General features: G+C 42.8%; 1 protein-coding gene across 5 annotated transcripts in view; it reads right to left on the reverse strand.

Annotated features, from left to right (window-relative positions):
• cpne8 (copine 8) overlaps positions 1-13,738 on the reverse strand; it is a 213,452-nt gene extending 199,714 nt beyond the window's left edge. For 2 of the 5 annotated variants that reach the window (XR_004415211.1, XM_033039602.1), the window contains exon 1: positions 13,406-13,738. Coding sequence is in view for 2 of the 5 variants with exons in the window: in XM_033039602.1 (XP_032895493.1) it covers positions 13,406-13,482 (77 nt within the window). In the remaining 3 variants the exon portion in view is untranslated. The remainder of the gene's footprint in view (positions 1-13,405) is intronic. The other 3 variants (XM_033039601.1, XM_033039603.1, XM_033039604.1) reach the window with 3 other exon arrangements.
• Between the last annotated feature and the right edge of the window lie 3,714 nt (positions 13,739-17,452).

The following is a 17,452-nucleotide window of genomic DNA, read 5'->3' on the forward strand; positions in this document are numbered from 1 at the left end:
TGCTAATTTTAGAATGAGCTAATCAAATGAAAATACAATCTACGTTATAGCATTTAGAGGTAGATTCAAACTGCAGGTGACCCCATAGCATTATAGCATTTAGAGGTAGATTCAAACTGCAGGTGACCCCATAACGACGAGTGGGCCACGTTCCTAGTAAGCGGACTATATCGTGATTTTCCAAAACATAAAATCAGATTATTTACACATGCATGAAGACATTTTTACATACTTCTTTATATAACTTTTGTAAGAGTGACATTTTATTTCAGATTTCAGACTTTTGGATTTTGTTATGGCAAATTTGCTCTACCCAATCTGCCATAACATGGGGGGTCGCCTGTGCATCACTTCACAAAGAGTGATGTAGTGTTCAAATGGTGTAATACAAAGTAAGATGGAAACAGAGAAACTTGACGCCCACCATGTTCTCCAAATGGAAAGCATGAACAAGGGCAAAATGTAGAACAACACGGCCAAAGCAGCTGAATACAATTCAGAGAAGGCAGAGATTACGCCTGAATAGTGTAAACAGATCTGGTTGTCAAGAGAGATTTTCAAACAGTGAAGGCAGTGCGGAAAAGTGTTGGGAGAACTGAACCACAGCATCAAATATTTAAGTTACAAGGACAGGCAGAACATGGATTTTTCACCCAAAGGAAAGGAGAGGGTCAGACTTGTTTGATCTGTTATGGAAATAGAAGTTGCATATGTGGAATGTAACTAGTTAGAGCTGAGGAAATTAATTTTTCAAGGTAGTACTAGGATTGACATTGAGAAAATTTTAATTACACGTAGAACGCCCAACATATGAAATGGACTTCCTAGAACTGCATTCACCTTTTTCTGTCTAATCCAAAAGTCAAGAATCCCGACTCAAGAGAACGAGGACTCCCATTCCACCCTGATATGGGAATGTCAGGCTGCATTCCCCTGTGTAAACCTGGAGAATCCCCAGCATGTGACGTCCTGTAATGGAGCGGAGCAGAGCAGATGTGCCAGCATCTGTCATTCAACACATTCTGGGTTTACAACAGTGCCACACATATAGAGTCATATCCCAGATGTACTGCAAGCAACTAAATGCTGGAGGTTCCCTTACAGTCACCGCGCGCAGCCAACTCAATGCGGGTCATCATGTTAAAAATCTCAACATTAAAGGAGGGCAGGCAGTTATAATATCCTTTGCAAAATCAAGACATCCCAGAAAATTTGTCGTCTATTAAGTAATTCTAAAGAAATACACTCACTGTTGTAATAAAAAAACAAGGCTGTTTCGTTTTGTAGGGCAAGCTCCCCACAAATGACAATAGAATAGAATAGTTTCTTTATTGTCATTGTAACATGAACCATGTACAACGAAATTGTAAAATGTCAGCCATAATAGCCATACATAGCCATAGATATCAACATCTAATAATATGTTTCTGTGCTGTTGCCCAACAGATAAATAATTGGCAGGAGAAACTGGGCCAGCTCAACTATTCTTTTTCAGAAGTGCTTTAGATCATGCTTTGCAGAAGTGCTTTACATACCATGGCTTAATGGTATGTAAATAGCAGAGTAAACTTAAAGATTATGGACAGTGCAGAGGCACAGTTAACAGAGCTGCTGCCTCAAAGCTCCAGTGTTCAATTCTGGCCATCTGGGCTATCTGTGTGATGTTTGCACATTCTGCCAGTGACCACCAGGGTTCCTCTGGGTGCGATACAAGGAGCTGCAGATGCTGGTTTACAAAAAAAGACACAAAGCGCTGGAGTAACTCCACCGTTCAGGCAGTTCCACTGGAGATCCTGGATAGGTGACACTTTGGATTAGACTGATTGTGGTGGGTGTGAAAAAGACTGGAAGTAAAGTGAGGGGAGGAGAACACCTGGCGAGTGATAGGTGGATACATGTGTGAAGTGTTTTTGATTGGCAGGTGGTTGGACAAAGGCCAGAAAAGTCAAAAGGAGTGAGATAAGGAGATAAGGATAGAAGAGGTACAAATTGTGAAGCCAGAGGATGAAATGTAGAAGAGAGTGTAGGTGGGGCACGGGGAAGAGATGGTTAAATGGGTGGGGGATGGGATGGGAAGGGTGGATGTTGTTACTAAAATTAGAAAATTCAGTGTTCATACCGTTAGGCTCTGGGTTCCTCCTACATCGTAACATGAGTAGGTTGGTGGATTAACTGGCAATAAAATCCATTAACCATACTCCTGCATATATTTCCAACTGAAAATAGATACTGGCCGATTTGTATTTATATAACTGGTTATAACTATTTCAAAAAGGATTCCAGTTAATATGTTTGCTCTCCGTTGCTTGAAACAGCAGATGAATGCAATTTGTGTTGCTCACAGTTTAAAACATATGAATAAAGGAATTAACAGCAGCAGACATTATCATTAACCCAAGGACAGTTTGACATCAAGTGAATATGTTAATTCGGGACTCTCAGTCTGCCCGAATATGTGAAATCTTTAAAGCAATTGCTGGTCTCTCATGTAATCACTTGCTAAAAATATATTTGAAACTACCGGAAAATATAAATTAAGCATGTTATTAATATCATCTTTGTATCCGATATTCAGAAAGACTGTTGAAAAGATTCCCTCATTCAAAGACAAAAATATATCTTGCTTCATGAAATGAAATAAATCCAACATCAGGTGGGTTACAATGACAAAAATGTATATGCATGGTGGTAGAAAATTGGAGATAACCCAGTTTCCTGAAGGATTCTTACAATAACAGCCTCAAATTTTACTTATTAATATAAAATTTACAGCAAAGCTTAATCAAAGATAAACAAAGAAACCCAAATAAAATGAGGACACTGAAGCTTGCTGTGTCTCTGCTCAACTGTGTGGCCCCACCTTTCCTCCCTGCACTGGGAATCTCCTGCTCTCTTTCCTCTGGCTGCTCTCTGCTCCGATTTTCTCTGCTCCGATTTCACCAACCTCCCCAGTCCTCCCTCCCTTGCACTCCAGAACTAAGATTTCCACAGAGCTTTGGCTGAGCATTGTTTTCCCAGCAATGAGCCTCCACACCCACTCCTAGCCATGTGTCTCACAGCTCCTTCTCCCATTCTGGAAGGAGAAGAATGTATCAGTGATCGTAGAAATGCTGTAATCATTTGGATCTAGAAAAAAGACAAATGCAATTGTGGTCATGGAAAGTTCGCCATGCTGCTGCCAAGGGGGAAACCATTGCCAACGTCCTCCAAAACTGTATCCATTAATTTGCCAAGCAGCTGCTCTATGAATTGCTATGTTGATTCTGCCCATCTAGAACCAGAATCGACGTGAACCGCACAGCTCATCAACTCCAAAAGAAACTCACAGACTAGCATCAACCACAATGTATACCATTTTCAAGACAAGGCTTTAAATCAGTCAAAGAGGGATTGTGGAAAATCCTCTTTACAAAGTTAGCTGTCTGCAAAAATTCACCTCCATCTTGCATCTGCTTTATGATGACATGTAAAACATGACACTAACAAACGGATGCACAACTGATCCAGTCTCAGTACAAACCTGTGACAAGCAAGGTCTTGTCAACAATCAAAGACTCTTTTCTGTCTTTCCCAACATGACCGGAATGTGAGGAAAGCAAAGCAGGAGTATATTATTTGGTCCTTTGTATCTGCCTACCGTTCAAGTTGAGTTTAGTTTATTGTCACGTGTACCGAGGTACAGTGAAAAGTTTTTGTTGCATGCTAACCAGTCAGCCGAAAGACAGTACATGATTACAATCGAGCCATCCATAGTGTACAGATACATGATTAAGGGAATAACGTGAATAACGTTTTGTGCAAAATAAAGTTGAACATGGATAAACCTTTAAATAGGCAATATTTTCCTGAACTAACTTTATATACGTTCCAAGATTCCCTTTAATCTATATTACTAAAAGTCTCATCTTGACCACTTCCTGTTGCACTGTATGTTGATTTTAGAAAAAACGCTGCCACTTACAGCTGTGATTTTTGTCCATCTTACTCAGAGTCCCCCTACGCTGCGCAAGACAAGAGGATTTTTCCCATTGATGAAAAATAAGAGTTATTAGTATTTAAAAAATGTTGAGATTCTCTCTCCTGAAGGCCACACCCCTTCCGGAGGGACTATAAAACCCGGAAGTGTGGAGGTGCCTCAGTTCTCTGCAAGATAGGAGAGCGAGAGGTTGCAATTCTCAATCTGAGCTGTGAATAACACTGAACACATGTCTACTAAACTGTGAGCAGTTTTACTGACCTGTCAGTGCCCTTAATGTGGTTTGAAAATGTAGTTTGAAAATGCAAAAGTGTGTTTTGGTTTGAAAGTGCTAAAGCTGTGTTGCCTTTGGTTTGAAAGTGCTAAATCTGCCTTGCCTTTGGTTTGAAAGTGCTAAAGCTGCCTTGCCTTTGGAATTGGTGGAGAGGTGGAATATTGTGTTGGGGGACCAGCCCTCCCATGTGATGCTGGGACCCAACGGGTCCCACTTAGTCTAGTAATATCTAAAAAAGTTACCCATCTCGGTCTGGAATACACTCAGTGAACAAGCTTGCACACAATGCAATATAAACGGTTTACTACCCAGTACAAGGAAGAATTCCTTCATATCTCTGTCTTCAATAGATAGCCATAGCTCCAGATACCCCAGTCAAATAAAGGTGAATTTTAGCAAAGACTTAAAATTTTGCCGAATCCAGAAAGATTCAATTTTGGCACTAGAAGTGCGGTCACCATACTGAAAGTAAAAATAAATATTTATTCCGCAATAAGATTTTGTGTGAATAACTATCAATTTATATTCATCAATGATTGAATGATCACATAATTAAAACGGAAATTAAATCAAGGAATAAATGTAAAAGTGATCCCAGAACCATCAGACTATCTGATCACTGAGTACCGATAATCTTAAGTGCCACATTTCAAAGAGCAACCCAATTAAATTCATTCAGAGCCAGTAAAATATGTACAATGAAATAGAAAAAGCCATCAGATCAACCAAACAGGTAAGTTATCTGAAAAAGATGTTGCTGCTCACCCAGAAATGTTCCCATGAAATTAATTCCCACATAAACTAACATTGAGTAAACAAAACTCTGGAAAGGACCAAGAAAGCAATTTGCATTTCTGATGCATTCATGCTCAAAAAGAAAATCAGTGATTACAGTAATCACTGACTACATTTTCACATTCAGATCATCCATTTGCATCTTTGTTTCTCATGGCAAAGTCGACATCCTGAGCACTTCATAAATAAAGAGGAAGCATACACTTCAGTGAAGCCAGAAATCTTCCTGCCTCAGATTTAAACAGGGTAAAGAATTTCTATAAGAAAACTGATTTGGCTTTCTTTCAACAGGAGAGAAACCTTATTTTACATTGCTGATCTGTAAGAATTACCCACTATTCCAATATGCTGCTACTCTGAGCCATGTTGATATGGATATTCATTGAGTAAATGCTTTGTGACATGTGAAAGCTTTGCAGCAACTAATATACCTGGAATCTTAATCAAACGTGGCACAGTGGCGTAAGGTACCAGAGACCCGGGTGCTTGTCTGTATGGAGTTTGTACATTCTCGGCGTGACCTGTGTGGATTTTCTCCGATATCTTCGGTTTCCTTCCACACTCCAAAGAAGTACATGTTTGTAGGCCGATTGGCTTGGTGTCAATGTAAAATTGTCCCTTGTGTATGTGTAGGGTGGCGTTAATGTGCGGGGATCGCTGGTTGGTGCGGACTTGGTGGGCTGAAGGGCTGTTTTCGTGCTGTATCTCTAAACTAAACCAGAGTAACTCAGCGGGACAGGTGAGTCAGGAGATAGGGAGACACAGAGATATGGAAGGGTAAGGTATGACCAGAAGAGATCAAAGGGGATGGAGGTGAAGGAAAATGTAGAATAGATCATTCCACCTAGCTAGGAGAAGGTGACAATGAGGCGTACATTAAGAGGATTTCTTTACGCAGAGGGTGGTGCATATATGGAACGAGCTGCCAGTGGAATCTGTAGAGGCGGGTGCAATTACAACATTTGAAGGGTGGTGGTGGAAGGTTGTTTTTCGGACTGGAGATCTGTGACTCGTGGTGTGCCTCAGGATTCAGTGCTGGACCCATTGCTGTTTGTCATCTATATCTATGACTTGGATGAGAACATACAAGGCATGATTTGTAAGTTTGCAGATTACATTACAGTGGGTGGTACTGTAGACAGCAAAGATGGTTGTCAAAAATTGCAGCAGGATCTTGATCGGTTGGTCTGGTGGGCTGAGGAAAAGTTAATGGAGTTTAATACAGAGAAGTGCGATGTGTTGCATTTTGAAAAGTCAAACCAGGACAGTACCTAAACAGTGAATGACAGGGCTCTGGGGTTGTCGAGCAGAAGGTCTAGCTAGTCCATTTAATGTCATGAGCCAGGCACGGAAATCGCTATCAAAATATTGAGGGGACCGGGGGACAGGGGGGACACAATTTTTGACGGCCGCGCGCGCATGCGCACACTCACACACACATGCGCGAGGCTTCGGAGGCTTAATCCAGTGCTAAATGCAGCTCAACTCTGCCTGTCTCGCCGGGTTAACCTACAAGCCCTGACTGGACTGACGAGACACCAGCGCAGCTTCTCCGCGCTGGCCATATTTCTCGCAAGCACAGGCAGGTTAACCTGGCGGGACAGGCAGAGTTGAGCTGGGTTTAGCGCTGCTTCTCTGCGCTGGCTGTGGGCCTGGGGGTACAGCTCGCGTCTGTCTCCTGACCACTCTGGCCACCCGTGAGGGGGGGGGCACTCGGGTGGGGACGGGACAGGGCCGGAGAGCCGGCCGGGATCGATCCTGGCTGTGGATGAGGCGCAAGTCTGTGCCATGTCTCCCTCCTCCAATCACGACACTCTATCCTCAGTCCCACCCACCCCTCCCCCCCAATCCTCCCTCCTCCAATCATCGCGCTGAATCATCATGTCCCGCCCCCATTGCCTGCTGACCGACGTCTCTCTCGTCCAATCGGTGCCCTCGATCAATAGTCCCACCTCCACTGTCTCGCGGGAAGCGGAGATTTTAAAATCCGGATGACAAAAACTTGGGGGGGATGTCCCCCACCTCTCAAAACATGGGGGGGACGTGGCCCTTCTGGCCCCCCCGGGTTTTCCGCCCCTATCATGAGCAGACAAGGCCTTCTGCAATTCTCCTTTTGCCTGTGATAAACTGTGAGAATGACACTTCATTAAATGAAGGCCATGACCAATGTAGCATTTAATAATTCAAGGAGCCATTTAATTTTCAGAACACATTCTTGCCACATTATTCACACAGATTACAATCCCGAATTGGTATATTCTCAGTATTCAGTCGTGTCTGAGATCAGTACCCTCATCATTCTCAACAATCTAAGAATTCTTTCACATTTGTTTTGTTCCAAAAAAGATACCAGCCACACATCATGGATTTCCCCCAAAACCAGTAAGGAGTTAAAAATCAGCCACAATGTAATTAAACTGCAGAGCAGGCAATAGAAATGTGAGAGCCTAACCCTGCTTGTGTGTCTTAACTTTCATTCACTATCATTATCTAGATGTAAATATGGATGGGTTGTTGAGTAAGTTGGCTGATTACACCTAAATTGGAAGTGTTGCAGTCAATGAGGAAGGCTGTCAGAAGATACAGCAGGATATAAATCAGCTGCAGAATTGGGCGGAGAAATGACAGCTGAAATTTTATCTGAGCAAGTGTGAGGTGTTGCTCTTTGGGAGATGGAATGTAAGGGGACAGTAGGCCATGGCAAGACCCTTAAAAGCATTGATGTGCAGAGGGATCTTGGAGTCCGAGTTGATCGCTAACAGAAGATGGCAGCATGGTTTAAATTGGTAGCATATTGCATTTACAGACCACATACACTTACACACCTTCACCACTCAATGTCACCATGTCTTGCACACCAAAACATAGTGCAAATATAGTTTGTGATTTATTTTTAGTTTAGTTTAGAGATACAGAGCGGAAACAGGCTCTTCAGCCGACCAGGTCAGTGTCGACCAGCGATCCCCGCACATTAAAGGGCCTGTCCCACTTACGCAACCTTTACAGGCGACTGCCGCAACTTGTGATAGGTCGTGAGAGGTCTCCTATGGTCGTGAGAGGTCATGAGAGGTCTCCTATGGTCGTGAGAGGTCACCCGCCACATGTCGCCAGGGGTCGCCTGTATGGTCGTCAGAGGTCTCCAAAGAGTCGTACCGTCTTTCTGGTTGCCGCTGAATTTTCAACATGTTGAAAATTTTGGCGACCTATCACGGGTCGTGGCAGTCGCCTGTAGCGGTCGCATAAGTGGGACAGGCTCTCAACACAATCCTATACCCACTAGGGACAATTTTTACATTTTTCAAGTCAATTAGCCTCCAAACCTGTATATCTTTGGAATGTGGGAGGAAATCGAAGATCTCGGAGAACACCCTCGCAGATCACGGAGTGAATGTACAAACTCCGTACAGACAGCACCCGTAGTCAGGATCAAACCCAGGTCTCCGGCACTGCATTCGCTGTAAGGCAGCAACTCTACCGCTGCGCCACCGTGATCTTGGGAAACTGATTGTACAGCATAATTTTACAAAGACTGAAATAACTTTTATGGTGCCTAATTTCATCTAAACAAGTTGATGAAATTATGTCTTTGGTGTTGACATCAACTTTCTTACAATTTACCATTTCTTGCTCTTTGTTTTATTCTGTTCATCATTGACCATTTATAACTAATGGATTGTTGGCCTTCATAACATGAGGATTTCAGTACAGGAGTAAAGAGGTTCTTCTGCAGTTGTATAGGGCTCTGGTAAGACCACATCTGGAGTATTGTGTACAGTTTTGGTCTCCTAATTTGAGGAAGGACATCCTTGTGATTGAGGCAGTGCAGCGTAGGTTCACGAGATTGATCCCTGGGATGGCGGGACTGTCATATGAGAAAAGATTGAAAAGACTAGGCTTGTATTCACTGGAGTTTACAAGGATGAGGGGGATCTTATAGAAACATATAAAATTATAAAAGGACTGGACAAGCTAGATGTAGGAAAAATGTTCCCGATGTTGGGCGAGTCCAGAAACAGGGGCCACAGTCTTAGAATAATGGGGAGGCCATTTAAGACTGAGGTGAGAAAAAACTTTTTCACGCAGAGAGTTGTGAATTTGTGGAATTCCCCGCCACAGAGGGCAGTGGAGGCCAAATCACTGGATGGATTTAAGAGAGAGCTAGATAGAGCTCTAGGGGCTAGTGGAATCAATGGATATGGGGAGAACGCAGGCACGGGTTATTGATTGGGGACCAATGAATGGCGGTGCTGGCTCGAAGGGCCGAATGGTCTCCTCCTGCACCTATTTTCTATGTTTCTTTGTTTCTATATCAAATTGGACCCATTCTAACATAGTGATTAGACAAGATTATTATAGGACTTGGCGCCTAATGTTGGCAAGTTATTTGTATCATTAACTTTGTTTCTGAACTGCAAATATGTTTAAGAATACAACACAAAAATATAACTCCAAATCCAGCAAACAATTTAGGTAGTTTCATCATCCAGGTTACATTATGTACTTCCATTATCAGTCTAAAGGCAAACATTTTCCCGTTAAATTGTCAGTGATGAATATTGCTTTAAAGTTAGAAATAAAACCCTATGCTACTTCATCAGATCATATACGCCTGTGATCTGACACTTTAAATCATCATTTGTCTCAACCTCAGCTATATGGGTAGGTGTTGACCTCATGCCACGCAGTTCTACAATTAAGAAAAAGATCACAAGCAGCCAAGGGTTAATAATAAAACACTGTATAACTCTCAAAACCCTGAGGAACAAGGCAGCCAATTGTTTGGCTCCAAGTCCAACGCACAAAACATTCTTTCCCCACATCGCAAGTGCACAGTGGACGCTGTGTTCCATGGACAATGTGCACTATTGTTGCTCGCACAGAATCAGAGCCCAGAAACAGATCCTTTTGCCAAGCACACCCATGCTGACCAAAACATCCCATCTGAGCTCATAACATTTACCATATCCCCATGGTCTGCCAATATCCCTCAAAACCTTCCTATTGATGTTCCTGTCTAAATGTCCTTAAAATGTTGTTATTGTACCTTCCTCAACTACTTTCTCGGTCAGTTCGTTCTATATACCCACCACTCTCTTTGTGAAAATGTTGCCCCTTCAAGGTTCAATTAAATCTTTCCCCTTAAACATATGCCCTTGTGCAGACACTTCATTTTCTCTATCTATTCCCCTCATGATTTTATACACCTGTTTAAGATCACTCCTCAGCCTCCTACACTCCAAGGAATAGAGTCCAAGTCTGCTCAATCTCTCCTATAGCTCAGGCTCTTGGCTTCAGGCAACATCCTCATTAATATTCTCAAGGCCCTTTCCAACTAAATGGCATCTTTCCTATAGCAGAGTGACCAAAACTGAACACAATACTCAAAGTGCAGCCTCACTGACATCTTGTAATGACAGCAACATAACATCTCAGCTTCTATACTCAATTCATTGACTGATGAAAGCCAGAATACCAAAAGCCTTCTTCACCTTATCTACCTGCAACACAATTTATAGAGAGCCATGTACTCCTGGGTTCTAATCTGAGGAAAGACATTCTTGCCATAGAGGGAGTACAGAGAAGGTTCATCAAACTGATTCCTGGGATGGCAGGACTTTCATATGAAGAAAGACTGGATAGACTTGGCTTGTACTCACTAGAATTTAGAAGATTGAAACTTACAAAATTCTTAAGGGGTTGGACAGGCTAGATGCAGGAAGATTATTCCCGATGTTGGGGAAGTCCAGAACAAGGGGTCACAGTTTAAGGATAAGGGGGAAGTCTTTTAGGACCGAGATGAGAAAAACATTTTTTACACAGAGAGTGGTGAATCTGTGGAATTCTCTGCCACATAAGGTAGTTGAGGCCAGTTCATTGGCTATATTTAAGAGGGAGTTAGATGTGGCCCTTGTGGCTAAAGGGATCAGGGGGTATGGAGAGAAGGCAGCTACAGGATACTGGGTTGGATGATCAGCCATGATCATATTGAATGGCGGTGCAGGCTCGAAGGGCCGAATGGCCTACTCCTGCACCTATTTTCTATGTTTTCTATGTTCCTCTGCACTATAGCACTTCCCAGGGTCTGATGTTCAATGTGAATTGTTCACCACTGACAGCACCTCCCAAGTTCACAACCTTGACCACCAAGATGTGCCAGAGCTCATGGGTACACCATCTCCCGCAAATACCTACCAAGTCAAACAACATTCTGTCCTATAAATATCTCACTGTTTCTTTGTCCTGGAACTCCCCACCCAATAGTGACTTGGAGTATGGAGACACAAGGGATTGCAGATGCTGGTATCTGAGCAAAAAACAAAGTGCTGGAAGATTAAGGGGGCCAGACAGCATCTTTGGAGAAAAATGAACAAAGGTTGTTTCCAGTCCTGACCCAAGACGTTGTCTGTCCATTTCCCTTTCACAGATGCCGCCTGACCTCCACCACTTTGTTTTTTGTACCAGAAGCATCCTCATTTGAAGGATTGTAATGGTTTGAACTTGTGGTTCACCACCACCACCATCTTACAGGCAATTGAAAATGAACAATAAATACGTGCCTTATCAGCAACGGCCAGATCCGCACTGCCCCCCCCCCCCCCCCCCCAGGGAGTATACTCAATAATAAACATGCTTCTCACTAATATTTCAGCAATGCAAATGATTCACTCAACCATACACAAGAACTCTAATTGCAATGGCATATTATTTCAATTATTTTTTCTTAGATCACCAATTTCTTGACCGAAAGTTGCATTGCCTGTGAAACTGAGATGAGAGTTGGAAGGTGTGTGACTGTTACAAATGTAATTATGCCAATAGGTGCATGACTTGCTTTTGTCCTGGACTCAGTATTGTTCAAGGAGTAGCTCTTGCCAATCATCAAGTATTTGTTAACGGGCTAAGGGAGTATCAAACCCAAAGCCCAAACCTGGACTCACCTGTACAAACTCTTGCGAAAACAAGAATCAAAAACTGTTACATCAATTTGTAAAGATACAGCCTTTGTCAGCGACAATGTGTGGCGACACTTGTGTACCACCTAGGTGAGATCTGCTACATGATTTTACTGGGTTGTATGCAAACCAAAGCATCTCACTGTATCTAGGTACATGTGACAATAAAGTATCATAAAGTTCATTCAACCATTCATTCTCCTCACTCTCTGAACTGGCTTAAGTTATTGCCTGAAAAAAACAAAAGCTGACTTGGACATAAACGAGCAGCCACTAAAGGGAAAGCAATGATTCCAAAAAGTGACGATTTTCAAACAGATTCATTGTCAGGGTGAAATAAATCAATATGTGTATTTGGGTGTCTAGCTTCTTAAGCCTACTACAAATGATCAGGGATGCTGGTTACATTAAAGACACCCAGGCTTCCATAATTTGACGTGTCCTCGTCAATTTTGTATTTAAAATCAGTGTACGCCATAATTAGATTATTAATTTAAAAAAAGTGTTTGTAATATAATGTACGTCCATGTAAATAAACAGCGAGGGATAAACAGTCCGAGAGATCACCTTTATGAAGCAATACACAGACAATGTTGATTTAAGCTGCAAATACCCTCCCCCTCGTGATACGACCCCGGCCCACGGTGGTTAAAACGGTTTTTAAAAAGCTGGCAACCTGTTTTCTTTAACGCTAATGCGTTTAATTTCAAAACATGATTAATCTTTTAAAAGCGAGACCGGCGGCGTTGGAGTTAATATTGTAAACCGGGAAATTCCTCCGCTTGTTGGCAAGCGATGTCTGATGATTCCCTCGATCACAGATTGATGCACAACAGGGAGGGGTCGGACATCCCGCCCCTTCCCTTCCCTTCCTCTGCCTGACACCCCCGACCCTCCCGTCAACCTCCCCCTCCAGGTTTGCGTTCAAGTACAGAAGCTGTATTCACGGAAATTAGACGAATTATAAAAATCAGTCGTATCAAAAATATCCTGGATCATATGGGTAAAGTTAAAACGTCTCTTTTCCCCTTCCTCGCCATCTCAGACATACTTCCTGCCAACTTTCCAAGACTCAGCTTGACACCTTCAACTTCCAAGAACAGTCGCTCGGGAAACGAATTGCTAGCGATCCCGAGGGAACCTCGGACAGTCAGAGTCGTGCACGCTGTAAAGGTGGGCAGGCAGGCAGGCAGGCAGCAAGCGAGCGAGCTGCTTGATAGTTTATGCCTTGACTTTGTCCAAGTCATGATCACCACTTTGCCCGGGTACTCAGCCGCCCGTAGAGGTGGGTGTGAGTGAATCGCGAAAGGCACCCCATGCCCAGTGCCCCGGAGCCGGTCCCCGTCTGCTTTCTTTCCAGTGGGAGAGGGAGGGAGGGGGTGTGGAGGGTTGTAGGATGCGACTTACCTGCAGGAGACGGAGATCTCCACTTTAGTAGCCGGGATGTTGGCGTGGAGAGGATCGAAGTCTCCTATGGACGCCATATTACTGAAGCTTTGCACGGCGTCTCCCAGCCGAGCAACTCCACACTCGGCTTGGCTTGGCGTGGACCCGAGTGATGTCACTTCATAATAAACACATGGCAACGTCCGCAGGCGGGAGGGAGAGAGAGAGAGAGATGGGGAAAGCGAGAAGGAGATGAGGGTGGAGATGGAGAGAGAGAGAGAGAGAGAGAGAGATGTCGATGTGGAGCATCAGCAGCGAGCTGTATCTGCACCAAAAATCCCAACAAACCCAGCTCAGAGGAGGAGCGCTCACATGCATTTTACTCACCGTGGAGGCGGGCGATTTCGAGGAAATTTAAAGAAACGATGTGAAACTAAATTATAATCTCAAAGTGTTTTGGAACAATTCAGATGGCATTCTCGCAAACAATATAGCACATATTTAAACGGGGGGGGGGGGGGGGGGGGGTTCGTCCAGTGTTCGGTTCGGTATGCACTGTTGAAAGTTTTTAACCATTAGCCCACTCGACCAGAAATTGATGTTACAAAGCTATTTAAATACATGTATTCATTCATTATGTTTATTCGAACGACGACTGATCATCTACCATATACCGACGTTGACTCCTTATTATTCTGAATATCAGACCTAATTTTGAAAGACCGTGCTTCCATTTCGCTGCTGTTTTTCAGGTCAATGGTTAGATATATTGCCATCTCCGTGCTTCTGCATTGCGATGACGGTGTAAACTTTAGAAATAAGTTGGACACACAATATCAGTCCACATGCGGTTGGTGGCTTTAGGTTATCCAAGAGTCCACGGGGAAATACCTTCTCGTGGATATTACTAACGACAAAGAGCTGGGGCAGATACAATTATCTTAATATAAACATAGATACAAAACAATGCATTGCTTATCTGGTCGCATTTTGTACTAAATGATTCAACGTGGAAAATAACAACAATTAAGCAGATTGAGATCAAATGTAATTAAATTAAGTTTTTATTTTGTTTTGGCGCTTTAATCACTGTCCACCCCTCCAAGCTCAATTGAAGACTATTTTTGTGCAAAACAATGATGAGGATGTATTCAGTGCACCCCAATCACATATATTCTTCACACCCATTGAGCTTGCTGAAAACATGTCGCAAATATCTATTTCTTCATGACCGGCGACCAAAAAGCGAGTTTTCACAGAATATGGTGAAAACTGATGCACAAGCAAAATAATTGTTTAGAAGCTAGGGAGTAAGTACATTTTTCGAAAACAGCTAATTTGTACTCCAAGTAACCCTTCATTCTCTCTCCGTCCCTCCCACACACTCATCGTCGTACTAGTTTCATTTTCGTCCTGTTCAGTTTCACTGTTTGTATAACTGGTTATAAACTTCCCCAAGCCAACAATGAGCAATCGTGAGCTCCACCTTACCTTGATCATTGTTGCTTTTGACATATATTTCATTCATGTGTTCTATGTACCTTCTACAGCTATCGTTCCCTCTCCCCTGACTCTCAATCTGAAGAAGTGTCTCGACGTCATCTATTCCTTTTCTCCAGAGATGCCGCCTGACCCACTGAGTTACTTTAGCTTTTTGTGTCAATTTTCAGTGTAAACCAGCATCTGCAGTTCTTTTTTACGCAGCTACTTTGTTTTGTTATCTTCTGAGATAATTGATGCCCGTTATTAAAGTTTGAGTCAAGAAATTTACAGATGACAAGAATAATTTCCAAAGCTTGTCATAACATTTGGCTGACTGTGACTGTATCCGAGAAATATGGAAGGAAACATGTTCAAAAACAAAACAAATGATAAGAAATGTTTGTAGTTAATCAGGGTGGCAGGCTTATCTATTAAATAATCAGTCAAAGCAAACTGCAGAGGAAAGATTGGCCATTCAATTACTCATTCCTTTTAGTTGGTAATATGCAAAAACAAAGTGTCAGATGCAGCAATGGTAAGAAAAATGGTTCAAAAGTTGACTGCATTCAATTTAACTTAAATAGCGCCGCATGCCACTCACATTAGTTAGAATTGGAATATTCTTAGGCCTGGTTTAGAAACAAACGGCTGCCTCTGACATCCAATGTACTGAGGCTTCCCATTCATATTCGTATTTTGTGTAAGAACAGACAATGGTGGGTAAAATAATGTGGATACATCTCAGAGTGAGGAGTTAAAACAATGACCTGCAGATGTTGGTTAACTCACAAGGGGACATAAGGTGCTGCAGTAACTCAGCAGGTCAAGCAGCATCTCTGGAGAACATGGAAAGGTGAAGTTCGGGTCGAGACCTTTCTTCAGACTGATTGTAGGGGGGAGAGAAGAAAGCCAAGAGGGGAGAGGTTGGGCAAAACGTGGCAGGTAATAGGTGGATGCAGGCAAATCAGGTTTTTTTGGTAGGCAGATGGTTGGAAGAAAGGCAGAAGGTGCAAGACAGGGTTGAAGAGTTAAGAATAGTGAGGTTAAGGGCAAGAAAATAGTAAGAGTGGTGGGGGGGGGGGGGGGAGAGAAATAGGTAGGAGTCTAGGTGGGGCGCATGGAGGGTGGGGGGAGGTGGTTTGTGGAGGACAATTTGTCCAGTTTGCATGTGGCCTCACTCTGGGAATAGAGGAAGCCCAGGGCAGAAAGGTCTGTATGGGAATGGGAAGGAGAGTAAAATGGTTTAGCAGCAAGGAGATCCAGTAGGCATTAGCAGACCAAGTGCAAGTGTTTAGCGAAATACTCTCAGAGTCTATGTTTGGTCTTGTGAATGTACAGGAGCCCACGTTAGGAATACTGGATGTAGTAGATGAGGTTAGAGGAGGTGCAGGTGAACCTCTGTCTCATCTGGAAAGACTGCTGGAGTTCCTGGATGGAGGCGAGGTAGAAGGTATAGGGACTAGTGGTGAGATCTTGTTGGAGGTGACGGAAATGTCAGAGGATGTTCTCCAAAGATGCTGCCTGACCTGGTGAGTTACTCCAGCACTTTGTGTCCTGCAGGAGTGAGGTTATGCTGAGAAAAGTCAAGAAGCTGGGGTCCAAATTGATACGGAAAATCCCATATAATAATCTTCACAATGTCATCTCGGATAATTACCTTGGGGCAGTCTTGCTGGGTGGTTAAATACACAGCTGAAAGCTTGATTCTGAAGTAAAGATCTATTTTCATGGGTACCGACACCAATTGTGGAGAGGGAGAGAGTGACTTGCTCCTTTGGGATATCCATCAGTTTAACTACCACCTTATCAATGTGGTGATTTGAATGACTAGGTTGATATAGATGCTTTAAACTAACAAAAGACAGTGGGAGAGCAAAGCCAAGGGTAAATTCAAATATGGAAAGAAAAAAAATCAAATTATGGAGAATGGTAACACTTTGGATAAAAATAGCATTGGAGCAGGCGGGGTAGAGTTCTTAGAAATGTAGTAAAGCTTTTCTGACTAGGGTGGTGGAATGAGTGAAAGAAACAAACCTAAAGGCATAAAATTGACACTCTTTTGCAACAATATAATGGAAATGTGTCATCACATAGATTCAACAAACTATTCTCATTTACCTATAAAGTACTAAATGCATTCTTAGTTGGAGGAACAGCTTTCCTTTACATCAGTGAGACCAAGCATAGACTGAGCGACCATTTCGCTGAACAAGTGTCTGCCAAGGCCTGCTGGATCTTTTTACTCCCATTCCCATATCAACCTTTCTGTCTTTGGCCTCTTCTATTGCCAGAGTGGTGTTACACACAAACTGGAGGAGCAGCACCTCATATTCCCATCAGGTAGATTACAACTCAAAGATATGAACATTGAATTTTCTAATTTCAATGAATACCCCCTACCCCCGCTCTTTTTTCTTAACAAGGGTGACCAAGAATTTCTTAATAAAGAAATCCCATCAATGGCACCAAAAACTTGGGCACAATGGTCTACATGATATATTTTAATTGAGCTGATGGCAAAAATAATGAATGCAATGGTTTTGAGTTTCCAGAATGGCCTAGATATTCAAAAAATACTTTGAAGAA

The sequence above is a fragment of the Amblyraja radiata genome, chromosome 21 (genome assembly GCF_010909765.2).
Source record: "Amblyraja radiata isolate CabotCenter1 chromosome 21, sAmbRad1.1.pri, whole genome shotgun sequence".
Taxonomy (NCBI): Eukaryota; Metazoa; Chordata; class Chondrichthyes; order Rajiformes; family Rajidae; genus Amblyraja; species Amblyraja radiata.